A 27,435-nucleotide genomic window follows, 5' to 3' on the forward strand; every position below is an offset into this window, starting at 1 on the left:
CCCAAAGAGTTTGGAGGCTGCCCAGGGAGCTCCTGAGTTGTATCTTCCTTGTCAATCCTATCAGCCCCTTGTTTAATTGTGAAAACATAAATAAAATGCAGGGAGCATTGGCCCAGGGTCTCAGGACTTGCATATCTCTTCCAAAGAGAGGGGAAAAAAGAGTGTTTCTCCCAAACCACAGAGTTTAAAAGTTCATGTTATCTACATATATTTTGAAAAAGAAAAGAGGAAGAGTAAAATAATAATTACTGTGCCAGTGGTGGTCCAGCAATTTCTGTTCACTTCTTTCACTTGTAGCATCTCTAAGGATACTTTAAAGAACCAAAGCAAACAAACAAAAAAACCACCACCAACAAAAAAATTTAATTTAAGCTGAATGAGAAGCAATCTGGCTGCAGGCTTGTGGCACTCCACTGCCTGGGTTCCACTAAGGGAGCTCATCCCCTCTGCAGTTCCAAGCCAGATCCCAAAGTCCTGAGCATCAGCTTTCAGCTTTTTGAACACTGAACTGTAAGAAAAGCTGCTGGGGAGGGCCGTGCTCCAGGCACATCTGTGCCATTTCATCTCTCCAGCTCTCTCAGCTCAGCTCGGCTCTTTTCCTCTCCTTGCTGGCTTTGGCTCATGCATTTCTTGAGGGGCTGCCCTGCACTGACCAGAGCATGAACTGACCATCAGACAAACAGCTTCTGGCACTGTGACTCTATCCTAAATGGACCATTTCCCAAAGGAATTCCAGGGTCTTAATTTCACTGACTCAAGATGGCTTTTAAAGGAACCTGGTTTGATGCCGTCCATTTCTAAACAAGGAGCGTACAATGCTCCTGCACTCCCTGCCAGGGTCATCCTTTGAATCTTGCAGAAAGGCTTTAAAGCAGCCTAGAGCTTGTTAAGCACCAGCAACTTCATCCAAAATTCAAATCAATAGCATGGGCAGAGCCTGACTTTAAAACCTATTTTAAAACTGAATTAAAGAGCAGTTCCATTGCCAATTGACAAGATGAGAAAGGTTTCCTTAGCAGTTGTTGAGATGACAAAGTAAGGGAGAGGATGGAGCATGGAGTGGGGGGAAGAAGGGGAAAACCTTCATTTGCACAGTGGGGTTTTAACCATCATGCTCACACCTCAAGGACTTGCAGAAACCATTCTAATCTCAAGAAAGGAAAAGGTTCCAGGATATTTCTCATTTCAGCAAGAGCCTAAGGAAGCCCTCAGCAGTAGGAGACTGGGATAACTGCAAGGTTGGTTTCTGGAGCAGAGGTTGCTCCTCAAAGCCAGACCTTCACCTACAGCAGCCAGAAGGCAGAAAAACAAGGACCCTACAAAGCATTAAGGGGGAAAGGGGTTATCAAGGGTTTTATAGGGGAAGAAGAAGATCTGGGAAACAGGACCTGGAAGGTGAGAGTGGAAGGAAACAGGGAGGCTGCTGAAGCCTCTTCAGATTCGAAAAGAGAAAAGAAGTCAGGAGAATAGAGGAGGCAAGAAAAGGCTGGGACTAAATTCTAACGCAGCCGGCACAGCCGCTGTGGGTCCCTGCCTGTGAACACGGGGGCAGCCGGCACCAGGAACTCACCAGAACCCCCCGGCCCGCAGCGAGCCCCGAGCTGGGGCAGCACCGACCGCGGTCCCACCTGGGCTGAAGCCGCCTCCGAGCTCCGGGTGCCGCCGCCGCTCCGCTCCCGGCCAGACACAGCGGGCACGGCCGCTCCTGCCGCAGTTTTAAGCTCGTGTCTGTGTGGGAGGGATTTTGGCCGGGTTTGATCAATCAGCGTGCGGCGAATCTGCGAGGGGCGGGGAGGAGGGGAGAGGTCACGTCCGGTCACATCTGTCCTTTCCCGTAAATCCCTCGGTTTAAAAGAACTGCAGCGCAGTGGGGGGAGGAGCTTCTGGGGCTGTCAACAGTGAATTACGGCAGAGATTCTTGGGGTGGGTAAACCAAGGATAAGCCAAGGGTAAACTCTCTCTTGTCGCAAGTTCAAGGATTGAATCAAGGGGAGAACAGGGGTTCCCTCTCGATTTAGATCCCTAAATCATGGATAAGGAGGGTCTCCTCTCAGTTTCATCCTGAATAAAACGTGAATTGGGGGCTTTTCCTCAATTTAGTCACCTAAAAAAAAGGAGAAATGCAGTTTCCCTCCTCAAATTCCCTCAACAAAGACCATTCTGGGGGCTTTTGGACATCTTTTTCATCTGTGAAGGTCCCTTCAAATGGAGGCTCCCCCTCGATGGAACTCTTACAGTGGCACATCCAGAGGTTCCTCTCAAGGGAAGCCCTTTCAGACCAGGGACAGCCGTGTTTGCTCTCAGTTTGAACCTGGAGATGATGAAAATGGGGCTCTTTCCCTCAATTCAAACAGCAAAATAAAAGTTTTCTCCTTCTATTTAAGAATGAAAATTATGGAAAACTGTGATTGCCCACCAAGAGAGGCACCTAAAATGATGAAAAAGGCGTGTTCTCCCTTAATTGGGACCCTTCAAATCATAGGTGAATGGAGATTGCCCCAGTTCAAACACAATTACAGAAAAGCTTTCCCCCCTCCATTTCAATCCCATTTTTGGGGCACTGGGGAGGGACTGGGGGCACTTCCCCCTCCTCACTGCTCACCCCTGGGGCTGCTGCCCCTTGCACAGTGCTGAGCAGTTCCCTCCCAGTTCCCTGCTAGTGTTCCCAGGATCTCTCGCAGTGCTGCCAGCGGCAAAGCCCTGGGGGCACAGCGTGCTCTGCTCTTGAAGAGGCGAGACTGGAGCTGTCAGGAGAGCAAACCCGGCTGGAAGGAGCCCGGGGCGGTGGCGCCCGGCAGGGCTGGCCCGGGAGCGCCCGGGGGCTGCGGAGATTTCCCTGCAGGGCCGGCCTGGAGCCCACGGGCACAGGGGGAGCGCGCAGGGAGCTCGGTGCTGCTCGGGCTGCTGTGACAGGGGTGCAAGTGTTTAATTTGCTTCTGTTTTATGAGAAGAAGGAAAAGCTTCTTCTTTCTTCCCCCATCCCCCTTTTTTTTTTCTTCCTCTCCTCTCCTCTCCTCTCCTCTCCTCTCCTCTCCTCTCCTCTCCTCTCCTCTCCTCTCCTCTCCTCTCCTCTCCTCTCCTCTCCTCTCCTCTCCTCTCCTCTCCTCTCTCTCCTCTCCTCTCCTCTCCTCTCCTCTCCTCTCCTCTCCTCTCCTCTCCTCTCCTCTCCTCTCCTCTCCTCTCCTCTCCTCTCCTCTCCTCTCCTCTCCTCTCCTCTCCTCTCCGTCTTTCTTGACCTGTATTTACTCAGCACACGGCAGCGATAGGATACAGTCTGTGGTTGTGGCAATAACACGCTGGAGGAAGCAAGTAGGTAAGTCTGCAAAGAGAACAGGAAAAGTTACAAAAATATCAAACACTCGCTGAGTGTGTGCTTTGTTTTTCCCCTCCCTTTTACCACTTCCTGCCTGCATGTCTCTCTCTGTGAGTGCTGATGTTATGTTGGAGCAATGTGAGAGCTGCCCCTCAGCATTCAGAGGCAGCTATTCCGTGGCTGTTCAGCTGCACAGCGCTGTTACTCCCATGTGAGCCCACGCTGCCCTTTCCCTGCCCCTGCAGCAGCCCCAGCACTCGGGGCACTGCGGGAAGGGCAGGCTGGGCACGGAGAGGCGCGGCTGGCACCGCCTGCCCTCCCGGCAAGGTGCACGAAAGCATCTTCACCGAGGGACAGCGAGCACGGCTGTCAGCACTGACAGACCTTGGCAGGGCCAGGGCTGCCTGTGCAGCACCGAGGGCACGAAAGGGAGAGCAGCCACTTCTGTCACCGAGCTGCCAGGCTGCAAACCACGGGGGATGCAGGGCTGGGCTCCCAGCGCTGTGGTTTTTCCTTATTCGGTCCTTTGTTGTAATTTTTGTCTAGGTTTAATAAACCTTTTTAAAATGTTAAAAGAGAGGGTCGTTTCTCACACTGATTTCCAATCTGCTCTTGTAGCAGCATACTGTCAGTAGTACTAGAAGGTCATTACTGTGAGAGGACAGAGAGCTGGCAAAGCTTTGCGAAGCTTCTGCTCCTCCTTCCTCTCCTTGAAAAAGCCGAGTCCCACAGTGCAAGGTAACACTCTGTTGCCCTCAGGAAGTTTAGTTTGTGTGATCCATCTTGAAAATGTGACTGAGAAAATACCTGAAATACAGTGTTGATTTCTTTAACACTTTTCCTGAAATCGTTGGTTTCCAGTTGATTTTGATGCTGAAATCTTTCACTGTAGCTACTCTGCACACAAAGAATCCTTTAGACATGTTTACTCTTGCTGCCAGTAGAAGAGAATTTTCAGTAATTTCTGCAGTTTGCAATAGTAGTCCTAGGATTTGTGTGCATCAGTAATTGTTGTGGTTTGCAATAGAAGGAAAATTTCTATTGAGCCGCTGAGAAGCAGGAGGCGGCTCTGTGAAACACACAGGTAACAGAGGAAAAAACCCAGGAACCTCCTCTTTCTTTCTTTCCCAGTGGGCGAGGAGGTGGCGGCCCCGGGCGCAGCCCCCGTCTCGGCCGGGCCGGGCCGGGCAGCCCTGCCCCGGGTCGGACCCGTTCCCCCGGGCCGGGCTCCTTCCCCCCATCGGCCCCGTTCTGCTCTGGCCGGGCCCAGCAGATCAGGGCAGGAACGGGAGGAATCTGCGGAGACCAGAAAGGAGCAGGGCTGGCCGCGGCTGTGAGATCTCATCAGCAAATCCCCTCGCCCACCACGGATGAAACGGAAACCCCTCAGTGGGGAGGTCCCATTCAGCCCCTGAATGGGCCGTGCCAACCACAGGGTGAGACTCAGGGCAACAGAACAAGTCTGGTGAGAGAACCCAAAGAATAGACTGTAACATCCAGACTGGGTGAGAGAGAATGAAAGTAGCTCAAAGAAGTCCAGAAAATGGAGTCCAGCTTCCACCAGCTTGAAGATTTACTAACGCTTTGGGTGGGGAGTTTGAACTTCATCGATTCTTCGTGCAATTGTCCTGTTGTAATAGATGAGAATTACAAGCATCTGTTGAGGGAACCATCAGAGGTATTGGGGCAGTTCCCTTAAGGACCAACAAGCAGAGTGAAACAAGAAATAGAGGGCAAGACCAGGTTGGCCCCTGTGTTCACCACCGAGAAGATTCCATAGCCCTGCTGTGGGCAGCAATCCCATAGGCATGGCAAGGTGGGGGCAAGAAAGGCACCCCAGAGCTCTGTCATTGCTCAGCTGTCTTTTAATACAACAGGAACCAGAAGGCAAGACTGAGTTGGGCTCTGTACTCACCACTAAGATCCACCTGCTGTGAGTAGCAGCCCCATGGGCACGGTAGATGGGAGTAAAAAAGGCACACCAGACCTCAGTGATCCCATTTTGTCCATTCCAAATAAGTGTGGCAAAGAAAAGCTGAGATTTTTTTCCTTCTGTTCCCACTCTCCTTGCCCACATCAACAAATGCTAGTATAAGTCATTAATTTTTATTTCTTGTGAAGAGTTGATTATCTGGATTGAAAATGAGAGTTAATTGTTTGAGCCAAAAGCTCATAGGAATGGAAAAGTGTGGTTTGTTATAGATGAATGATGTGATAGTTGGCTCTCACAATTAAGAGACAGATATTATGTGTATGTGAGGAGAAGTTTTGTAGATGAATAGTGCTGCTACTGCAATATATCCCCCCCTATTCCCCTTTCCCTCCCCCTTGCAGCAGCCTCAGTTCCCAGGGCATTTGGGGAGGGCCGGCTCATTGCCAGGAGGGGCCACAGGACAACACCTGAGCTCCAGTCAAGGTGTGAGGAAGTGATCTCCACCTGTGGAGGGCAGAGAAGGAGCTGACTGACAAAACTCTGGGAGGGGCTGAGGGTATAAAAGGCAGAGCATCCATTTTGTAAATGAGCATGTGGCTGACAGTCACAGAGGCCCCCAGTGCTGTAATTTTTCCTTATTAAGTGTGTTGTTGCATTTTTTGTTAAGGTTTAATGAACGTCTAAAATTTTAAAGGTGAGCATCCTTCCTCTCATCTTCCAAGGACAGTCCGGAAGTGTCACCTTCAGACCAGTTTGTGATGATTTCCAAGAGCCCGGGGTGATTTGGATTTCCAACTAAGCTTGTTGTATAATGTTATAAATTATAAATATAGGTATTGGCTTTCACATTTATGTACTACCTTTTGTTTTGCACACTATTACTGATCACAAAAACCCTGATATAATACAATTTGTAATTACTGCATTTGATATAGTATAATCTGTCAGTTTATGTATGCACCCTGTAGCTTTAATAAATAGAAGTGTCATAGATACTATCTTAGGCCATAGCATAATAGAGACTGGGATATCTTGGAATGATTGTTTGATGTAACTAACTCAGAAAATGGTGTCAAATACTTAAGTGATTTTCCAGATTCAAGGACTAATTTATCAGAACGACAAGAAAACAGAAACAAGAGCATGGGAAAAAAAAGACTTTATTGACCCTCATTATCAGAGAGTGAAAATACAAAAAGATAGAATCACAAGAAACCATGAAATATAACAGCTTAAGGTACAAGATGGCCTGAAAAAGTTAAAAAACCTAAACCAGCAAGAAAATTCAAAGTTATGGTGCAATTCTTAAAAGCTGTTCAAAATTTACATATATTACATATATACAATTTAATAATATATTTCATATTATAATCCTTAAATATTAGAGCTACATGCACTCTTATAAATGTACATGTAGCTCTATATATGTAACAGCATATAGAAAGCGTAGGTTGAGTTAACCCTGTGCAAGCAGACAAGCACCCCAGGGCAGGACTTAAACCCATAATAAACTTTTATAAAAAGTGTAAATAGTGAGCCGTATTTCCCACACATAATGAGGGCAATGCACTCACTGCAGGCAGCATCGGTGCCAGGATGGATTGCAGAGACTTTTCCTTTGCAGCCCCAGCCCAGCGCTGGCACTGGGGATGGAGAGGCACTGAGGTGACCCTGAGAGGAAGTGCAAGGCACAGGGCGCAGCTGAGGAAGGACAGCGCTGTGCTGGGCTCAGAGGTGAAGCTGGCACTGCCCAGCGTGGAGAAGGTCCTTTGTGCAGCCCCTGTTACAGGGGAGCTTGGGCCTTGCTGCAGACATACGGCCGCTCATTGGAGCAGTTCATGCTCCTGAATCTCTTGTCAGCCAGGTACACACAGTCGGAATTGCCAAGGACAGGAACCCTGCAGGGAGGAGCAGAGGCAGCGCTGGCTGCCAGGGGAAGCCCTTGTGCCCCTGTGCCCCCAGGCCCTGCCCGGCTCCCCGGCACTCACCGGGAGCTGTAGCTGCTGCCGTCCCCCCACTGCAGGCGCTCGCCCCGTCTGCGCAGCCCGAGCCAGAAACCGACATTGTGGCAGAGGCGGAAGAGCAAATCCTGCCCAGGAGAGAGGAGTGGGAGCTGCCCCGGCCCCTCGGGGGGACACGTGCCCGGGGCTCCTTCCCTGCAAGGCCCCGGCCCAGGGCTGCAGCCCCGGCCCTACGAGCACCGAGCCCGGCCCAGGAGCGCCCCCAGGCTGCCCTCAGCCACCCCACACCGCCCGCAGCCCCTCACTCACCATGGCCTCCTCATCCTTGGCAATGGCCAGGGAGGCATTGAGCTCGGAGCACCGTTCCTGACCCTGATCCCACGTGCTGTATTCCCTTGAGAATCCGTAGCAGACACCCTTGTACCCAACCCAGCCATGGGGACAGCCCAGAACCACCAGGGGTGTCGCAGGTGTGACTGGAACCTGTGGTGCTGCAGGGGGAAGAGGAGAAGCTCTCAGGATTCCCCTGTGCAGGGAGCAGGGAGCCCGCTCTGCCCCGAGGGGCTGGGCCCAGGCTGCTGCCCCTCCCTTACCTGCCAGCACAGCCAAGGCCGCCCCCAAAGCCAGCACCAGCACCAGGAGCAGCAGAATCAGCACCGCCGTGCCCACGGGATGGCACCTGAACCGTTCACCTGGAGCAGGAAAGAGCTGCTGGCTGCCAGAAGCAGAGCCGGCCCCGCAATCTGCTCAGCCCATGGCCAGGGAGCAGAGCAGGGAGCCCTGAGGCAGTGTGGGCCTCCCTCAGCTGGCAGCCAGAGAGCCAAGAGCCTGGCCACAGGCAGGGACACAGCTGTGGGCACAGGCAGGGACACAGCTGTGGGCACAGGCTGCAGCAGGAGAACTGCACAGCCTTGGGGGCAGCTGGGGCTCTTGCTTCCAGCCACGGATGGGGCCCAGCAGAGCACGAGGCCTCTTCCAGACATCGGGAAACAGCCACACACCTGCCAGCCCTGGCCTTGGAAGGGGACACGGGCCCCTGCCTAGAGGCCACAGGGGTGGCCCTGTACTCACCCAGGAATCTTCTGAGGTTCCTTTTGTGCTCATTGCCCGTTGCTGCTGTGCCCTGGGGAGCCAGGGGCTCTCTCACGCTCCCCTTTCTGGTGCAGGATCCATTCTCCACATCTGCACTCACTGCACGCTCACAAGTGGCATCCCCCTGCTTATGCCAAGAGGCTTCTTGGGCCCCAGGCAAGTGTGGAATCGCGGCTGCTGGTCCCTCCTGGAGATGCAGGAGCTTCATCATGAGTGCTGGCAGATCCTTTGGGAGCTCGGCCTCGGGAACAGCTTTGCAGCCGCGCTGATGGCACCCTGAAAGGGACACGATGAGAGGTCGCTGCTGGTGCCGGCCGTGCGGGGGCTCAGGAGGGCGGTGGCAGCTGTGGCTGCGCTGTCGCCGCTGCCCAGAGGTGCGGCAGCAGGTGCGGAGACAAGCGCAGCCTCCGGCAGCTCTGCGGTGGCCGCAGCCGCGGCCCCTGTGGCTCTGCAGCCGCTGCAGCCCAGCTCCGTGCCGGGCCGGGCGCTGAGAGCGCCTGCGAGCTGCCGGCTGCTGCTGGCCCGGGGCAGCTGCGGCTCGGAGTCCGCCTGCCGAGGGGCGAGAAGCAGCAGCCCCGGGCTGCTCACCATTGTGCCCCGCATGATTCCCTGCCCCGGCGCCTCGGAGCCCGGGCACACCGAGCGCCGGCACGGCCGTTGCAGCTCCCTGCCTGTGGGAAAAATGACTCAATAATTTTGGCTTTTGCATTTATGTACGAACCTATGCATGTTCTTAGTGATTATAATGATTTAGATATAGTATCAATTCTAACTCTTTTTAGCTGCCTGTTAATAACATATAATGTGTTACCTTCAGCAGGCACCACATCGCCCATAGAAATTGTAATGTAATGAACACAGTGTCTGTGTATCACTTATGGAAATGATAGTGTGATGAATGTACTGTGTTATAGACCTTAACCAAAGAATGTGAAAAAGACTTTTCTGCGACTACAAACAGTGTAAGGCCATCCACTGACCAACCTGTCCAAGATATAAAATAACGGTGACAGAAACCAGAGCACCACAGAATACTTAGAGGTACCATGTTAAATTTAAACATACTAAAATCTTATCCAGAGGATGTGAAACAGCTGGATGGAGACACAAGAAGAAATAAAACATCTGGATGTGACACTTAGGATATCATGCAGATAAGAGTGTGAAGAAGTCAGACAAAGAAGATGCCAAAACATCAGAAAGTTCGAAAAAAGGTCTGAATAATACATTAAATACCAGAATATGCGTGTACCTCAGCGAGGTAGCAGTATAAATATAACATTGTCAGTTTACCCGGGTGTGTTCTTTCACTGTTGACTAAGAGCACCCAGCGCTGGAAATACTATTCCCTTTTATATCCCATTACTATTATGACCATTATTATTATTGACCTTTCAAAAACACTAAGCAGTGAATTCCGTTTTCCTCACCTGTGAACGGGGGAACCCGGCACAAGGAATTCACCAGAACCCTCAACCCCCCCTCACCGCAGCCCCCTCCGCCCGCGGCGAGGCACAACCGAGCGCGGGTCACACCTGGGCTGGAGCCGCCTCCGAGCCCCGGGCGGGTCCCAGCTCGGCTCTCCCCGCTCGGCTTTTCCCTCGCTGCCGCCGGCGCTTTCCCCGCTCCCGGGGCTCGGCTTTGCCCGCCGGCTCCGCTTGGCCCCGGGCGAACTCACTCCCCCCCGTGGCTCCCCAGCCCTGCGGCGGGGCGAACCCCCGGCATTTGCCGAAGGGCTCTGACTGCCCCTGCCTACTGAAGCCTCACGGAACGTGTCCTAGAATGCCGTAAACATGTGCTGAAATGCTTATTTGAAGTTAATCTTGTGTTTTTCGTGAACTCTGATTTCTCTGAGAATTGTTACTGGAAAGATTCAAAGCGGTACATGCAGTGCTTCATTATTATCATGTGCAGCATAACACAATCTAATTTCTTTAGCAGAAATGCTGATAACATTTACCATATGCTATTACACTAAATACAATCTCGAGAAGCTCCCGGTTTGTTGGACACTTTGCCAAATTCTACATTGTTGTTTCTTTCAGTACAATTGCACTTTAAAAGGTCTTAGTAAATTTACGATTCCATAAAATTTGTGGCTACCATGAGTTTTTCTCCATGTTAAATTACATAGGGTGAAAGTGTTTGTCACACTTTTCTAATCCCTCCAGTAAATCCATCAGGCCGTTATTGCAACCATGCTTAGTTCATTTTCAGTGCCTTTTGGTATTAATAGCATCAGGATAAATCACATTTTGTAGTACTCAGCATTTTTAAGGATATTGATTGTTAGTTCGGTTCTGTTTTAGTTTAATACGATTTTAGTCTTGGTAAGACTAAGCACAGTTAGATCTGAGTAATGTTAAGTGTTCCCAGGATCTCTCGCAGTGCTGCCAGCGGCAAAGCCCTGGGGGCACAGCGTGCTCTGCTCTTGAAGAGGCGAGACTGGAGCTGTCAGGAGAGCAAACCCGGCTGGGAAAGCGTTCCCTGCACAGGAAGGTGTCTCCCCTCTCTGACCACAGAGGGAGCTCAGCCTCCGCTCTTGACTCCAAACCCTTGAAGCTCCGAGCCCGACTGCCCGAAATTGGCTCGGCCCCACTGCCCAGCGCACTGCTCAGAGCTCACACGGCTGAGGGGGCAGCGCAGATTAAATAATGAACGCTCCTGGGCACGGCTTTAGCTCTGAACTACACACTGTCACACAGGAACAAAACCCTTAACGAGGATGGGTTCCTCTTGCTGGCACAAGGAGAGAAGCAGAAATCTGACAGGAATATTCTTCATCATTCTGCCCAGGCTTTGTCAAACCCTCCAGCTCCTGCACCTCGGGAAATAACAAGTGGCTTCTAAGCAGTGACTTTGATGTCACTGAGCAGGTTATTATGGATTAATCTGGCACTGGAAAGCAGCCTTCACACCCTACTGCTCTTGGCATCACCCAAAGGGTTTGGAAGCTGCCCAGGGAGCTCCTGAGTTGTATCTTCCTTGTCAATCTTATCTGCCCTTTGTTTAATTGTAAAGACATAAATAAAATGCAGAGACCATTGGCCAGGGGTCTCAGGATTTGCATATCTCTTCCAAAGAGAGGGAAGAAAGAGTGTTTCTCCCAAACCACAGAGCTTAAAAGTTCATGTTATCTACATATATTTTGAAAAGGAAAAGAGGAAGAGTAAAATATCAATTACTGTGCCAGTGGTGCTCCAGCCTATTTCTGTTCACTTCTTTCACTTGTAGCATCTCTAAGGATACTTTTAAAAACCAAAACAAACAAACAAACAAAACAGAAAAACAACAACAAGAAAAAAATTTAATTTAAGCTGAATGAGAAGCAATCTGGCTGCAGGCTTGTGGCACTCCACTGCCTGAGTTCCAGTAAGGGAGCTCATCCCCTCTGCAGTTCCAAGCCAGATCCCAAAGTCCTGAGCATCAGCTTTCAGCTTTTTGAACACTGAACTGTAAGCAAAGCTGCTGGGGAGGGCCATGCTCCAGGCACATCTGTGCCATTTCATCTCTCCAGCTCTCTCAGCTCAGCTCGGCTCTTTTCCTCTCCTTGCTGGCTTTGGCTCAGGCATTTCTTGAGGGGCTGCCCTGCACTGACCAGAGCATGAACTGACCATCAGACAAACAGCTTCTGGCACTGTGGCTCTGTCCTAAATGGACCATTTCCCAAAGGAATTCCAGAGCCTTAATTTCACTTAAAATGGCTTTTAAAGGAACCTGGTTTGATGCCCTCCATTTCTAAACAAGGAGTGCACAACACTCCTGCACTCCCTGCCAGGGGCATTCTTTGAGCCTTGCAGAAAGGCTTTAAAGCAGCACAGAGCTTGTTAAGCACCAGCAACTTCATCCAAAAGTCAAATTAATGGCATGGACAGAGCCTGACTTTAAAACCTACTTTAAAACTGAATTAAAGAGCAGTTGCATTGCCAATTGACAAGATGAGAAAGGTTTCCTTAGCAGTTGTTGAGATGACAAAGTAAGGGAGAGGATGGAGCATGGAGTGGGGGGAAGAAGGGGAAAACCTTCATTTGCACTGTGGGGTTTCAACCATCATGGTTAAACGCCCACTGTGCAAACCCACACCTCAAGGACTTGCAGAAACCATTCTAATCTCAAGAAAGGGAAAGCTTCCTGGGTATTTTTCATTTCAGCAAGTGCCCTCAGCAGCAGGAGATGGGAGTAATTTCCAGGAATCAGACATTTTATTGTGTATGACAAACACTGGGGAAGTCTAAGGACCATTTGTGGGTTTGATGAGATTATTTTGCAATTGCTCAGGTATTAATTTTTTTATAGTGTATAGTTTTTTCTCTGCTGGCGGCTCCTGACTCCCTTAGACAGGGTTGTTTGTTTTTGATGATAACTTTGGAGTGGTCAGTGCTGCTGTGGCTCTCATTAAAAACTCCCTTCTGTTTCTGTTCTGTCCTGGGCCAGCGAGTCTCCCTTCTCTGCTGGGATGGGTTTGTGCCCCACGAGGGGCCGGGTGATCCTTGGCTCACCCTCAGCACTGGTGGCAGTCCCCATGAGCTCACTGTGCACACACAGTGGGACTGTTCTGGCTCTTGGGAGAGCCCCCATGGGCGCTCCCAGATTGGAATGGCTGGGCTGAAGCACAGCAGGAATTGCAGTGCCCTCTGTGCCCGTGCCCAGCACAGCTGTGACATTCACTGTTCCACTGCCCTGGCTCAGGCTGCAAGGGGGCTGTGGCTGCTCACTGGGGACACCTCCCACCCAAAGGCCACCAGCTGTGGGCTACAGCTCTCGGTGCTGTTCCTTGGTGCACAGTTGGCTTAGTTAAAAGCACAGGCTCTGCATGGATGTCTTGCTCAGTTACAGTCCCTGGCAATGCAGCCGTCATAGCTCTGAGTGGTTTGGGTTGAATTACTGCTGCAGTGCTGTAAGCAAGAGCTAAAGCTATCAGCTCTTGGTTACAGCGTACTGAAATAATAGTTGGGAACACTGAAAATCTAAGAATTACGGTTTTCTTTCTACTTAGAATTAAAAAGTCCTGTCTCTGTTATGAAGTACTAGTGACCCCTGTGGGCAGAAACTGATGACAAAAGTTTGTTTAGAGGTATGTTAATGTAGAAGTTGTTAGTTTGCATCGTACCCCTGGGGGTAATAAGTCGGGGTTGCTGGGGAGATTTCTGGTGATTTTACAAATTGCATCTGCTCCAAGTTTGTTTGCGATGGAGCCGCCGTTCTTTGTTTTGTGACACGGTGGCGCTGTGAGCTCTTGTTGAAGTTCCCGACAGAGGCTTTTCTGTTATGTTAAATTTGGAGCGACAGCGATCAGTATAAGATCTCCCTTTTTTTTGTACTGAGGGTAAGTATTAGGTAATTTTGTGTTTTTTTCTGCTTCAGAACAGTCTTTTTTAAAATGACTATGTTTTTTACAGGTAAAACATGGCTATTTAATGGGCTCTACCTGGAAAGCAGTGAGGGTTCAATAGTTTTGGGGTGAGCCTCAATAACTCTTCGGATTTAATTTCCCAGCAAATCTTGGGACTTTGTAAGTTGTTCCCCCAGTGCAGGAGCTTGTATGGTCACGATGTGCTGTGGAATGCTGAGCTCACCACAAGCTGAGAGCATTCGTGGCACTGTTGGTGGCTGGGCTGGTAAAAGAACCCTTTTGCATTTATTGTTTGTATCAGTTAAGGCAAGGCTTTAATTCAATGAGGATGTGCTGTTTCCTTAGGACATTGCTGTTGAACTGCTCGTGCCAAGCAATCTAAAAAGGCAAGATAAGGTTTAGTTGTGGCTTGTTGAATCAGAGAATCGGCATTTTCATGGGTTCCTGCAGTTGTAGAGTTAAAAATGTCTTTCTGGGTGCATTTCTAATATCTCTTATTCCTGCTCTAGAAAGGGATTCGGCTTGGTCTTCATCTTTATGGTTTGGAGGATCTCTAGGTAATTGACTGATTGTTAGTTGGGCTTTAGGATTTCTAGCAGAGGTCTCCACTGATCTGTGAAGATGCTTTCACTGTTCCAAGTCCCACAGAGTATATTGTGAGATTGTTAAAATTACAGATGAAATGTTACAGCAGTCTGAAGGTGTGAGGTGATAAGAATCATATCTACTTCTCACCACGTTATTGAATACGGGGAGTTTAAGCTTTAAAATGTTTTCTTAAATAATGAATATCCTAATGTCCTATAGGCTCCCACCGAGGATTAGCATTAGTTTCCTTATATCGAACTGGCACAGCAAGGAGTTTTCTATATGGTGAATGAAAATCCTTATCTTGCACGAGTTTAGGTCTAATCTCAGCCCAATCAGTCAGTTCCCGTTGTGTGTTCACGGGGCTGGGATGGAACGGGTTAAACTCTTCCTCTGAACCAGAGTCCGTGCCCTGCTTCATTTCCCTGTGGAGGAGTTTGCCAATGCCGGGTTTTTCTCTCGTTGCTCTCTTTGCCGGCAGTCAGAGCTCGGGTTTTTGCAGCGTTGGCAGAGCAGCCTCGCTCCTTGAGCTTGGCAGAGCTGCCCTCGCTGCCGGCCGGGCAGGGCCGGAGGGAGGGAGGGCTCGGAGACGCGGCTGGGGACGCGCAGGGGCTGCACACAAGAGTGGGGAAGTGGAAAGCTTTGCAATTTGCTTAAATAAGTTAATTATTACCTCATTTGTACGGAGGGAATACATTTGTGGTAGTATGGTTTTGATTTATGGTAAAAGTATTGTACAGTTTGTGTTTAACTGGGTCTCAGAGGGAAGGTGAACACAGAAGTATTATTTATAGTTGGAAATTGCTTTTGAACTTAAGATAGTAAACTTTGTAGGTTTTGTTTTGAAATATCATAAGAATTAAATTAGATTAGAGCGTTAAGGCATTTATCAATGTCTTTGGGTTGCTTGGATATTTTGTGCTGGAATATGTTTTTTAAAAGCTTGCTTGATGTTATGTAATAGGAGATAATATTGGTTTCTGTTTGAGTTGAGCTAGTGAGGTCAGTGGAGGTTTTGAGTGGTTTTTTGTAAACTAATTCTTTCAGATCTTGTTTCTTTGTAGTAGCAATGAACAAACAGTATTTTGAGGTTTTTAACTGCTTGAAAGATAGCTGAGTTATTGTTTACTTTAGAATGGATGTACTGTTTTGCTGGTTTATTTAGTTTCTATAAAGATGGGGTAACTCAGAAGTCTTTTAAAAGATTTTATTTTATTATCAACCTCACAAAAGAATGAAATATAAGAACCATAAACCTCAATGTCATCCTGATAAAAGCTAACTTATTTCCTAATTACAATACCTTATAAATGTTTTTCAAGCTATTTTCTTTTACCACACAATACTGCTATTACTTCTAACACGAATCACTTGGATTTGTACCTCACATACTCCTATTTACAATGCATCTATCAGAGCTCTAAATCTCTAAAATATCTACTCTTTTTCTAAAGCATCTTTTATATATATATCTACACTCTGATATACTCTTTTTATATTTTAAAACTTATTTCTATTTCAATCTCTCAACAATAAAATCCCTGTTCCATAGCTTTCCTAAGTCAACACACCTGATCTCAATATTTGCATACAGATATACAAGACTGTGTGATCAATTTTTACAGATTCTGTACAAATCCGTTCCTCGCAGCTCCGGAGCAGCCAAAGCTCGGAGCAGCGCCCGAGGGGCAGCGGGGGCGCGGCAGCGGCAGCCGGGTGTGAGCAGGGCAGGGAGAGGCGAGCTCAGGATCCCGGGCACCCGAGCAGGGGGGACAGGGCCCTGCGGCACTGAGGGGTGACACTGAGGGGCCCGTGCAGGGGCTGCTCTCACCAGCACAGGCTCAGCCCACAGCCCCACAGCAGGAGAAGCAGCTCTGGGCTGGCTTGTGGCGGTGGCACCGAATTCCCTTCCCTATGCAGCAGCTCTGACCGTCCTCCTCCGAAGGCAAGAGAGAGAGAGAGAGACAGAGCCAACAGCTGAGAGACCCTTGTTCACAGTCAGGTGCCTGATGCCAAAAGAGGGATTCCTGCTCAGCACGTGTCAGCAGTTCTTCCTCCCCTTCCACAGACAGTCCAATAGTGTCACCACATTCCAACCAGTTTGTGGATTCCAAGACCCCAGGAAGATTTGCATTTCCCTTTGGAGCTCGTTGTGTCATGAGGGCAATGCACTCACTCCAGGCAGCATCGGTGGCAGGATGCATTACAGAGAATTTTCCTTTGCAGCCCCAGCCCAGCGCTGGCACTGGGCAGGAAGAGGCACTGAGGTGACCCTGAGAGGAAGTGCAAGGCACAGGGCGCAGCTGAGGAAGGACAGCGCTGTGCTGGGCTCAGAGGTGAAGCTGGCACTGCCCAGTGTGGAGAAGGTCCTTTGTGCAGCCCCTGTTACAGGGGAGCTTGGGCCTTGCTGCAGAGATACAGCCGCTCTTTTAAGCAGTTCTCACTCCTCAGTCTATTCTCAGCCAGGCAGACGCACTCGGAATTCCCATCAACAGGAACCCTGCAGGGAGGAGCAGAGGCAGCGCTGGCTGCCAGGGGAAGCCCTTGTGCCCCTGTGCCCCCAGGCCCTGCCCGGCTCCCCGGCACTCACCGGGAGCTGTAGCTGCTGCCGTCCCCCCAGTGCAGGCGCTCGCCCCGTCTGCGCAGCCCGAGCCAGAAATCGACGTTCCCGCAGAGGCGGAAGAGCAAATCCTGCCCAGGAGAGAGGAGTGGGAGCTGCCCCGGCCCCTCGGGGGGACACGTGCCCGGGGCTGCCCCCGCACGCCGGGACTCCTTCCCTGCAAGGCCCCGGCCCAGGGCTGCAGCCCCGGCCCTACGAGCACCGAGCCCGGCCCAGGAGCGCCCCCAGGCTGCCCTCAGCCACCCCACACCGCCCCCAGCCCCTCACTCACCATGGCCTCATCATCCTTGGCAATGGCCAGGGAGGCATTGAGCTCGGAGCACCGTTCCTGACCCTGATCCCACGTGCTGTATTCCCTTGGGAAATAGTAGCAGACCCCACTGTACCCAACCCAGCCATGGGGACAGTCCAGAAACAACAGCGGAGTCGCAGGTGTTACTGGAACCTGGCGTGCTGCAGGGGAAAGAGGAGAAGGTCTGAGGATTCCCCTGTGCAGGGAGCAGGGAGCCCGCTCTGCCCCGAGGGGCTGGGCCCAGGCTGCTGCCCCTCCCTTACCTGCCAGCACAGCCAAGGCCGCCCCCAAAGCCAGCACCAGCACCAGGAGCAGCAGAATCAGCACCGCTGTGCCCACGGGATGGCACCTGAACCGTTCACCTGGAGCAGGAAAGAGCTGCTGGCTGCCAGAAGCAGAGCCGGCCCTGCAATCTGCTCAGCCCATGGCCAGGGAGCAGAGCAGGGAGCCCTGAGGCAGTGTGGGCCTCCCTCAGCTGGCAGCCAGAGAGCCAAGAGCCTGGCCACAGGCAGGGACACAGCTGTGGGCACAGGCAGGGACACAGCTGTGGGCACAGGCTGCAGCAGGAGAACTGCACAGCCTTGGGGGCAGCTGGGGCTCTTGCTTCCAGCCACAGATGGGGCCCAGCAGAGCACGAGGCCTCTTCCAGACATCGGGAAACAGCCACACACCTGCCAGCCCTGGCCTTGGGAGGGGACACGGGCCCCTGTCTGGAGGGCACAGGGGTGGCCCTGTACTCACCCAGGAATCTTCTGAGGTTCCTTTTGTGTTCATTGCCTGCTGCTGCTGTGCCCTGGGGAGCCAGGGGCTCCCTCACACTCCCGTCACTGGTGCAGAATCCATTCTCCACATCTGCACTCACTGCACGCTCACAAGTGGCATCCCCCTGCTTATGCCAAGAGGCTTCTTGGGCCCCAGGCAAGTGTGGAACCGCGGCTGCTGGTCCCTCCTGGGGATGCAGGAGCTTTTCCCAGACTCTAGAAATGGCGCAGAATTCACTCTTCTCCAGGTCACAGCCGCAATCACTCCCCATGGAACATACAGCACGTTGCTCCTGAGACATCAGGAGTGCGGGCAGATCCTTTGGGAGCTCGGCCTCGGGAGCAGCTTTCTAGCAGCGCTGATGGCACCCTGAAAGGGACACGATGAGAGGTCACTGCTGGTGCCGGCCGTGCGGGGGCTCAGGAGGGCGGCGGCAGCTGTGGCTGCGCTGTCGCCGCTGCCCAGAGGTGCGGCAGCAGGTGCGCAGACAAGCGCAGCCTCCGGCAGCTCTGCGGTGGCCGCAGCCGCGGCCCCTGTGGCTCTGCAGCCGCTGCAGCCCAGCTCCGTGCCGGGCCGGGCGCTGAGAGCGCCTGCGAGCTGCCGCCTGCTGCTGGCCCGGGGCAGCTGCGGCTCGGAGTCCGCCTGCCGAGGGGCAAGAAGCAGCAGCCCCGGGCTGCTCACCATTGTGCCCCGCATGATTCCCTGCCCCGGCGCCTCGGAGCCCGGGCACACCAAGCGCCGGCACGGCTGCTGTGGCTCCCTGTCTGTGTGAGCGGGGGAAGCTGGCATAAGGAACTCGCAGAACCCCCCCGGCCCCCTCCGCCCGCAGCGAGCCCCGAGCTGGGACAGCACGGACCGCGGGTCCCACCTGGGCAGGAGCCGACTTCGAGCTCCACCGCCGCCTCGCCGGGCTCCGGGTGCCGCCCAGGGCCGTTCCCGCCCAGGCTTGACCCAGAGAGCGCGGTGGCTGCCATCCGGGCCGATTCGCCCAGCAGCGATGAACGGAGGCGGCGTGGGTGATGGCGGGCTTTGCGCCGATTGGACAAAGCAGAGGGAACACACCCATCGCGGAGCGCCTGGATTGGGGAAAGAAGGGAAAAACCTTCATTTGCACAGTGGGGTTTTAACCATCATGCTCACACCTCAAGAATTGCAGAAACCATTCTAACCTCAAGAAAGGAAAAGCTTCCTGGATATTTTTCATTTCAGCAAGAGCCTAAGGAAGCCCTCAGCAGCAGGAGATTGGGATAACTGCAAGGCTGGTTTCTGGAGCAGAGGGAGCAGGGTGTGCTCCTCAAAGCCAGACCTTCACCCACAGCACAGCAACCAGAAGGTAGAAAAACAAGGATACAACAAAGCCTTAAGTGGGGAACGGGTTATCAAGGGTTTTATAAGGAAAGAACAAGGTCTGGGAAACGGGACCTGGAAGGTGAGAGAGGAAGGAAACAGGGAGGCAGATGAGCCCTTTTAAGATTCGAAAACAAAAAGGAGGAAAGAAAATGGAGGAGGAAAGAAAAGGCTGGCACTAAATTCCAACACAGCCGGCACGGCCGCTGCGGCTCCCTGCCTGGGCACACGGAGCGGCTCCCGGCACAGAGCGCAGCGCCGAGAAGCCTCGGCCCCGGAGCAGGCTGCATGCGCCGCTTTGTGCCCGCACTCGGCGCCTGCAGCGCTTTGGGCTCTGAGGCACTGGGTTCAAGTTCATGCCGTGCCAGCCCCGAGCCGGGCACGGACACCTCCCGCCCGAGCAGCGGCCCCGAGCCCGGTGCCGCACGGGCGGGAACGGTCCCGGGCACGGAGCAGCCGCCTCCGTCCTAGCGAGAGCAGCCGGGATGAGCCATCGCTGCCGCGGCAGCGGCTCCATGCCGGCCATCCGGGCAAGGAGGAGAGCGCGGGCAGCCGCTCCCTCGGCTGCGATCCCAGCGCAGGGGGCACACGGGGGAAGCCGGCACCAGGAACTCGGCAGAACCCCCCGGCCCTCAGCGCGGCCCCCTCCGCCCGCAGCGAGCCCCGAGCTGGGGCAGCACCGACCGCGGTCCCACCTGGGCTGGAGCCGCCTCCGAGCTCCGCCGCCGCCTCGCCGGGCTCAGGGTGTGTCGCCCCGGAAAGATGCGCACGCGCCACCCGCCCATCCCGGCATAACTCAGAGCCCGGGCGGTGTGGGAGGGGTTATGGCCGACTTCACCCTCAGCGCACGGTGAAACAGCGAAGGAAGCGGCGGCAGCAGTGACTGGAGGGGCTTTGTGCAGCGGGAAAGGAAGGGAAGGGCCATGTGCACATGCAGTGGGGGAGGAGAAGGCCATGTGCACGGGGAGTGGGGGAGGGCCCTCAGACGCCGCTGCCCCGGGCATCGAGGTTCTCCTCCAGCCCCTCCGCTATGGGGGCCTTTCCCGTAGCGCAGGTTTTCTGGGACGGCAGCCCCCGCCGCCCTCCCCCAAAGCGAAGCTTTTCTGGTTCAAGCAGATCAAATGAATCCCAATTGTCAGCGATTCCTACACCCTGCTATTTCTCCCCTCTTTTCGTAAATGGATTTCACAGTTCGTTTGTTTCCTCCCACAGAGCTGCAAAGCAAAATGCCCAACTGCCCCATGGCCATCCCCACCGCCTTCCACCACTCCAACCTTGTCCCTCTTTCTCCCACCTTTACTTTGCTCCACTTTCTCACTCCTCCTCTCCCTGCCAGCTCCAGCAAAGCCATTTCACCCACTGGCTTTTCACCCACCCACCCAGCTGCCTTCTGTCTCTCGCTCCCATTTTGCCCACTCTGAACTCCTGGAGCCGCCTGCCCGCGGAGCCGGAGCCCCCGTGGGGCCGGGTTAAGGGTGCAGGGAATGCTGGCAGGGATTCTTGGGCTGGGCTGGGCAAGGCTAGGTGCCCGGGGCCAGCAAAAGCGCTCTGAGCCTCTGCTCTCTCCCCGGCCCCTCCCCTGGCCTCCGAGCTGCCGGCTGCTGCTGGCCCGGGGCAGCTGCGGCTCGGAGTCCGCCTGCCGAAGGCCAAGAAGCAGCAGCCCCGTTGCACTCACCATTGTGCCGGGCATTCCCTGGAACGGCGCCTCGGAGCCCGGGCACACCGAGCGCCGGCACATCCGCTCTGGGTCTCTGCCTGTGAACGGGTGAAGCCGGCACAAGGAACTCACCAGAATCCCCCGGCACTCAGCGCGGCCCCCTCCGCCCGCAGCGAGCCCCGAGCTGGGGGAGCACCGACCGCGGTCCCACCTGGGCTGGAGCCGCCTCCGGGGTCCGGGTGCTGCTCAGACAGCGAAAAAGTTCTGCCCGCTGACGTCAGAGCTTTTGGCCATTTTGAGTGGTTAGCGCCCGTAGCGTGGAAGGGCAGCCCAGCCAATCAAGGCGCGGCCCTGCACACCTGTTCGGAGGCGTGGCCGCCCTGCACCGCGCCCCCGGGCTTCTCTCCCCGGCGCTCCCCGCTGCCTTCTCCGGGATCGGTTCCTTCACCGTTCTGGCGCATCGCAGCGCGCGTCATTGCCACCCAGGACATGTGCAAACCCCTTGGCATCTGAACCCGAGTCCCTTTGGCCCGGCTGAGCGCAGTGCAAACCCCCTGCGGTGGCGGCAGGCGCGGGGCTGCCCCGCCTCACCCCGAGCCCCGGGCGGGTCCCAGCTCGGCTCTCCCCGCTCGGCTTTTCCCTCGCTGCCGCCGGCGCTTTCCCCGCTCCCGGGGCTCGGCTTTGCCCGCCGGCTCCGCTTGGCCCCGGGCGAACTCACTCCCCCCCGTGGCTCCCCAACCCTGCGGCGGGGCGAACCCCCGGCATTTGCCGAAGGGCTCTGACTGCCCCTGCCTACTGAAGCCTCCTGGCTTCAGTGTCCTCACGCTCCTTGTCATAGAATGTCGTAAACATGTGCCGAAATGCTTCTTTAAAGTTAATCTGGTGTTTTTCGTGAACTCTGATTTCAATGAGAATTGTTACTGGAGAGATTCAAAGCGGTAAATCCAGTCCATTATTATCATTATTATCATTACGTGCAGAATAACACAATCTGATTTCTGTAACAGAAGTGGTGATAACATGTACCATATGCTATTACACTAAATACAATCTCGAGAAGGTCCCCGTTTGTTGGACAGTTTGCCAAAGTTTTCGTTGTTATTTCTTTCGGTACAGCTGCACTTTAAAAGGTCTTAGGAAATTTATGGATCCTTAAAATTTGTGGCTACCATGAGTTTTTCTCAATGTTAAATTACATAGGGTCAATGTATTTGTCACACTTCTCTAATCCCTCCAGTAAATCCATCAGGCCATTATTTCAGCCACGCTTGGTTCACATTTTCAGTGCCTTTTGGTATTAATAGCATCAGACTAAGTTACATTTTGTAGTACCCAGAACTTTTAAGGATATTGATTGCTAGTTCAGTTCTGTTTTATTTGAATATGATTTTAGTGTTGTTAAGATTAAGCAAAGTTAGATCTGAGTAATGTTACCTTTATTACTCTATTGAGTTAATTTTGTTAAGAGTCATTTATGTTGAGGTGGATTTCTGTCAGGTTTGAGTGTTGCTGAGTTTGGATGAGGTCACGTTTCATTCTTCTTCACTTTAAGCCATTTCATGTTCTATTCAAGTTTTGTTAAGATCAATTTTTATTCAGTATTAAAGATGTTACCTTTAAGTTCTCTTAAGTGTACCTCTAATTCTATTGATGTGACATTGAATTACTCTGCAATTAATTTTAAGTCCTAAGTTAATTTTGTTTAAATATGTTGCATTGCAAGATGTGGTTCTTTCCTTCTAGAGATAAGACAGATCCCACTGAAGCAGCTGTGATGAAACACTGATAAACACCTGCTTTTGGATAGAAGAAGATACAGTTTGCTGGGCCCTTGATCCTCTCACAGATTGCACAGGTGTCAGTGCTGCACTGCCTGACAGGATCATTGATTGTGATCTCTTCTGGTTTATCTCCCACAGATAACACAGGAGAGTGGGTGGTTGTTCTACATTATGGCTGTTATCCATTGTAAGCTGTTCAGTGTTTCATTGTATGGATACAGGAATGCTGGAAGAATATTGTCTCCAATTCCTGAGACAGTCACTGCTGATAGATTGGTTCCATCATGTGAATTCACTCATTTTTATAACAGGCATTATTCATAAGACACCATTACCTTATTTATAACTGGCTTTTCATGAACTTTGACATATCTCTGTGTGACTATCTACAAGACATGGTGTCACTTTGGGCTCTCTCTGTTTTGCTCTCCAGCTGCAGGTGCATCTCTTTGAACAGGCTGTCTGCAGCCGTTCCCTGCACTGCCTGCTCAGCCTTGAGTCCCTTCTCTTGTTCCAGCAGGGTTGCTGTGCCCTGACCCAGGGCTGTCTCATGATTTTCCTGTGTTCTCAGAGTTCCAGGATGAGATCTCTGGGCTCTGTCAAAAGCCTCATCTGAGCTGAGGTCCTGTGGTCTTTGCCGACCCTTTTGTGCCACATCCTCATGGGACAGGGCTGTGACCTGCTGAGGGCAAGGCTGCTCCTGCTCTGTGGGAATCAGACACATCCCCAGGTATTCCCACAGAAGGGGATTTTCTCCCAATTTAGCCTCCATAAACGAGGGGAAATGCAGTTTCCCTCTACAAAGACCATTCTGGGGGCTTTTGCACATCTTTTTCATCTGTGAAAGTCCCTTCAAATGGAGGCTCCTCCTCGATGGAACTCTTACAGGGGCACATCAAGAGGTTCCTCTCAAGGGAAGTCCTTTCAGACCAGGGACAGCCGTGTTTGCTCTCGGTTTGAGCCTGGAGATGATGAAAATGGGGCTCTTTCCCTCAATTCAAAGAGTACCATAAAGGGTTTCTCCTTCCATATAAACATGAAAATTAAGGAAAACGGTGATTGCCTGCCTAGTGAGACACCCAAAATGATGAAAAAGCTGTGTTTTCCATTAACTGACACCCTTCAAATCACAGGTAAATGGAGATCACCCCCAAGTTCAAACACAATTACAGAAAATCTTTCCCCAGTCCATTTCAATCCCATTTTTGGGGCACTGGGGAGGGACTGGGGGCACTTCCCCCTCCTCACTGCTCACCCCTGGGGCTGCTGCCCCTCGCACAGTGCTGAGCAGTTCCCTCCCAGTTCCCTGCCAGTTTCCCTCTTCCTGGCAAGCCCCGGCAGGGATGGGGAGAGCACTGGGCAGGAGCTGGGAGCGCTGTTCCTTCCCAGGGCTCCTGATATCCCTGCCAGTGCTCCTTCCTGCTCACTCCCGCTGCTCCCACTCTCCCTCCCAGTTCCCTCCTGGCATTCCCTGTGCTCCCAGTTCCCTCCCAGTGTTCCCAGGATCTCTCCCAGTGCTGCCAGCGGCAAAGCCCTGGGGGCACAGCGTGCTCTGCTCTTGAAGAGGCGAGACTGGAGCTGTCAGGAGAGCAAACCCGGCTGGAAGGAGCCCGGGGCGGTGGCGCCCGGCAGGGCTGGCCCGGGAGCGCCCGGGGGCTGCGGAGATTTCCCTGCAGGGCCGGCCTGGAGCCCACGGGCACAGGGGGGAACGCGCAGGGAGCTCGGTGCTGCTCGGGCTGCTGTGACAGGGGTGCAAGTGTTTAATTTGCTTCTGTTTTACCAGAAGAAGGCAAAGCTTCTTCTTTCTTTCTTCCCCCCATCCCCTTTTTCCTTTCCTTTCCTTTCCTTTCCTTTCCTTTCCTTTCCTTTCCTTTCCTTTCCTTTCCTTTCCTTTCCTTTCCTTTCCTTTCCTTTCCTTTCCTTTCCTTTCCTTTCCTTTCCTTTCCTTTCCTTTCCTTTCCTTTCCTTTCCTTTCCCTGTCTTTCTTGACCTGTAGTTAATCAGCACACGGCAGCTGCAGGGTACAGAGTCTGTGGCTGGGGCAATAACACACGGAAAGAAGCAAGTCTGCAAAGAGAACAGCAGCAGTTACAAAAATATCAAACACTCGCTTTGCATGTGCCCTGGTTTTCCCCTCCATTTTACCACTTCCTGCCTGCATGTCTTTCTCTGTGGGTGCTGATGTTGAGCTGGAGCAATGTGAGAGCTGCCCCTCAGCATTCAGAGGCAGCTATTCCGTGGCTGTTCAGCTGCACAGCGCTGTTACTCCCATGTGAGCCCACGCTGCCCTTTCCCTGCCCCTGCAGCAGCCCCAGCACTCGGGGCACTGCGGGAAGGGCAGGCTGGGCACGGAGAGGCGCGGCTGGCACCGCCTGCCCTCCCGGCAAGGTGCACGAAAGCATCTTCACCGAGGGACAGCGAGCACGGCTGTCAGCACTGACAGACCTTGGGAGGGCCAGGGCTGCCTGTGCAGCACCGAGGGCACCAAAGGGAGAGCAGCCACTTCTGTCACCGAGCTGCCAGGCTGCAAACCACGGGGGATGCAGGGCTGGGCTCCCAGCGCTGTGGTTTTTCCTTATTCGGTCCTCTGTTGTAATTTTTGTCTAGGTTTAACAAACCTTTTAAAATTTTTAAAGAGACGGTCTGTCGCAGTGGAGGCGGTCACAACACAAAGCGGAGACCACAAGCAGTCTGCGTTGGCAACACTTTATTAGTGAACATGGCTGATCTTTTATACGCTTTCCAATTGTTTACCCTTCTTCTACCTTAGCTATTGGCCACAATAAGTCAATACCATGCTATTGGTGAAAAGTTATAGTGACTTTACCTAACTTCCTAAACATGCTTCGTCCAGCTGCAAAGTGCTCTTATCTTTCTTCTCTCGATCTCCTTGGTTACAGCCTTGGAGAAAGCTCCTTATCAGCTTCTTCTTACTTCTCGGCTTCTTCTCGCTCCTTTAGCTAACAGGCCCGCTGTTAGCCCCTTCCACAAGGGTCGTTTCTCACACTAATTTCCAATCTGCTCTTGTAGCAGCATACTGTCAGTAGTACTAGGAGGTCATTACTGTGAGAGGACAGAGAGTTGGCAAAGCTTTGCGAAGCTTCTGCTCCTCTCTCCTCTCCCTGGAAAAGCCGAGTCTCACAGTGCAATGTAACCTCTGTTACTGCCTGAGGAAGTTTAGTTTGTGTGACTCATCTTGAAAATGTGACTGAGAAAATACCTGAGATACACTGTTAATTTCTTTAAGACTTTTCCTGAAATCGTTGGTTTCCAGTTGATTTTGATGCTGAAACCATTCACTGTAGCTACTCTGCACACAAAGAAACCTTTAGACATGTTTACTCTTACTGCCAGTAGAAGAGAATTTTCAGTAATTTCTGCACTTTGTAGTAGTAGCCCTAGGATTTGTGTGCATCAGTAGTTGTTGTGGTTTGCAATAGGAGGAAAATTTCTGTTGAACAGCTGAGAAGCTGGACACGGCTCTGTGAAACACACAGGTTAAAGAGGAAAAAACCCAGGAACCTCCTCTTTCTTTCTTTCCCAGTGGGCGAGGAGGTGGCGGCCCCGGGCCCAGCCCCCGTCTCGGCCGGGCCGGGCCGGGCAGCCCTGCCCCGGGTCGGACCCGTTCCCCCGGGCCGGGCTCCTTCCCCCCATCGGCCCCGTTCTGCTCTGGCCGGGCCCTGTGGGTGCTGGGCAGGAACGGGAGGAAGCTGCAGAGATCAGGAAGGAGCAGGGCTGGAGGCGGCTGTGAGATCTCATCAGGAAATCGCCCCCCCCAGCGCGGCTGGAACCGAAACCACAACAGCCCACAACCCACAGTGTAACCCTGCAGTGAGAATTCAACAGAGAAAACACCATGAAATCAATCCTATCACAGTCCCAGCTGCAGCGTCCTGTCACATAGACCCCAAACAAAATGTTATACCTTTCAATACTTCAATCCTCCCTCGAGTAAAAGAAAAACAAAACAAGCCAAGATACAAGCATATAAAAATCCAACATACAACCATCAAAATCAGTAAAGAAGAAGTTAAATCCCAAATTTTAAAAAAAGGGAACAATACCTTAATTTTAAAACTGAAATCCTCTTATAAACTTTGAAGAAAAAATAGAAATTTTTTCCTATTGCACATGAAACTACAGAAAAATGAAAGTATTCAAATAATATCAAACCTCCTTCAAATAATAAAACCTCCATACTAAAATAAACAAATATTAAAATAACTGTAATCCCATAAAAAATTAAACAAAAAAGAGAAAAAAACAACCCCATACATCCAAAAAAGAAAAAAAATCTCTGTTCCCAGAGATGAAAATAATTTTAAAAATAAATAATAAAAGCTTCTACCTTTAAACAACTCATCTTAAAAACAATACCCTGTAAATCAACATAATCCACCAATAAACTATTAAATAGTTTATAAAAATAAGGAAAACTTCACAATAGCAAAGTTCCCCAAACAACTACTATCCATAGGAAAATTAAAAACCATAAAAAAACCTGTTTTCTTCTATTTTATGAAGAAGTATCCATACACTTAAAAAAAAGCTCAATCCCTAAATAAATGGAAAAAAATTATTTTAAAAGTAATAAACTGACTGAAAATTTTAAGTTTAGTTTATTTACATTATCAGTAAAAAAATGTGAAGCAAAGAAAAGTGTTCTGAAAAGTTTATTTTAATTCTTACTACTTTTTTCTTTCAGTTACTTTCAATAAAATTTTATACTCTTTAAA

General features: G+C 51.7%; 2 protein-coding genes across 3 annotated transcripts in view; both read right to left on the bottom strand.

Annotated features, from left to right (window-relative positions):
- Positions 1–6,507: 6,507 nt before the first annotated feature.
- Positions 6,508–9,711, bottom strand: LOC135449757 (uncharacterized). The gene is made up of 5 exons (XM_064717078.1): positions 8,279–9,711; positions 7,801–7,899; positions 7,517–7,698; positions 7,235–7,335; positions 6,508–7,144 (listed from the first exon to the last, which is right to left on the bottom strand). The coding sequence occupies exons 1-5, from the start codon at positions 9,006–9,008 to the stop codon at positions 7,030–7,032; spliced, it is 1,227 nt and encodes a 408-aa protein (XP_064573148.1). The 5' UTR covers positions 9,009–9,711; the 3' UTR covers positions 6,508–7,029.
- A 5,721-nt stretch (positions 9,712–15,432) lies between these two features.
- The window catches only part of LOC135449760 (C-type lectin domain family 2 member D-like), an 87,422-nt gene continuing 75,419 nt past the window's right edge, over positions 15,433–27,435 (bottom strand). The window contains exons 1-6 of one of the 2 annotated variants that reach the window (XM_064717082.1): positions 19,957–20,008; positions 17,894–18,283; positions 17,416–17,514; positions 17,132–17,313; positions 16,831–16,931; positions 15,433–16,740 (exon numbers count right to left, since the gene is read on the bottom strand). In XM_064717082.1, the coding sequence (XP_064573152.1) occupies positions 16,626–16,740; positions 16,831–16,931; positions 17,132–17,313; positions 17,416–17,514; positions 17,894–18,215 (819 nt within the window). In that variant the 5' untranslated portion in view covers positions 18,216–18,283; positions 19,957–20,008 and the 3' untranslated portion in view covers positions 15,433–16,625. Of the gene's footprint in view, positions 16,741–16,830; positions 16,932–17,131; positions 17,314–17,415; positions 17,515–17,893; positions 18,284–19,956; positions 20,009–27,435 lie in introns of those variants that run through there. The other variant, XM_064717083.1, reaches the window with a different exon arrangement.

This window comes from Zonotrichia leucophrys, chromosome 6 (assembly GCF_028769735.1).
Source record: "Zonotrichia leucophrys gambelii isolate GWCS_2022_RI chromosome 6, RI_Zleu_2.0, whole genome shotgun sequence".
Taxonomy (NCBI): domain Eukaryota; kingdom Metazoa; phylum Chordata; class Aves; order Passeriformes; family Passerellidae; genus Zonotrichia; species Zonotrichia leucophrys.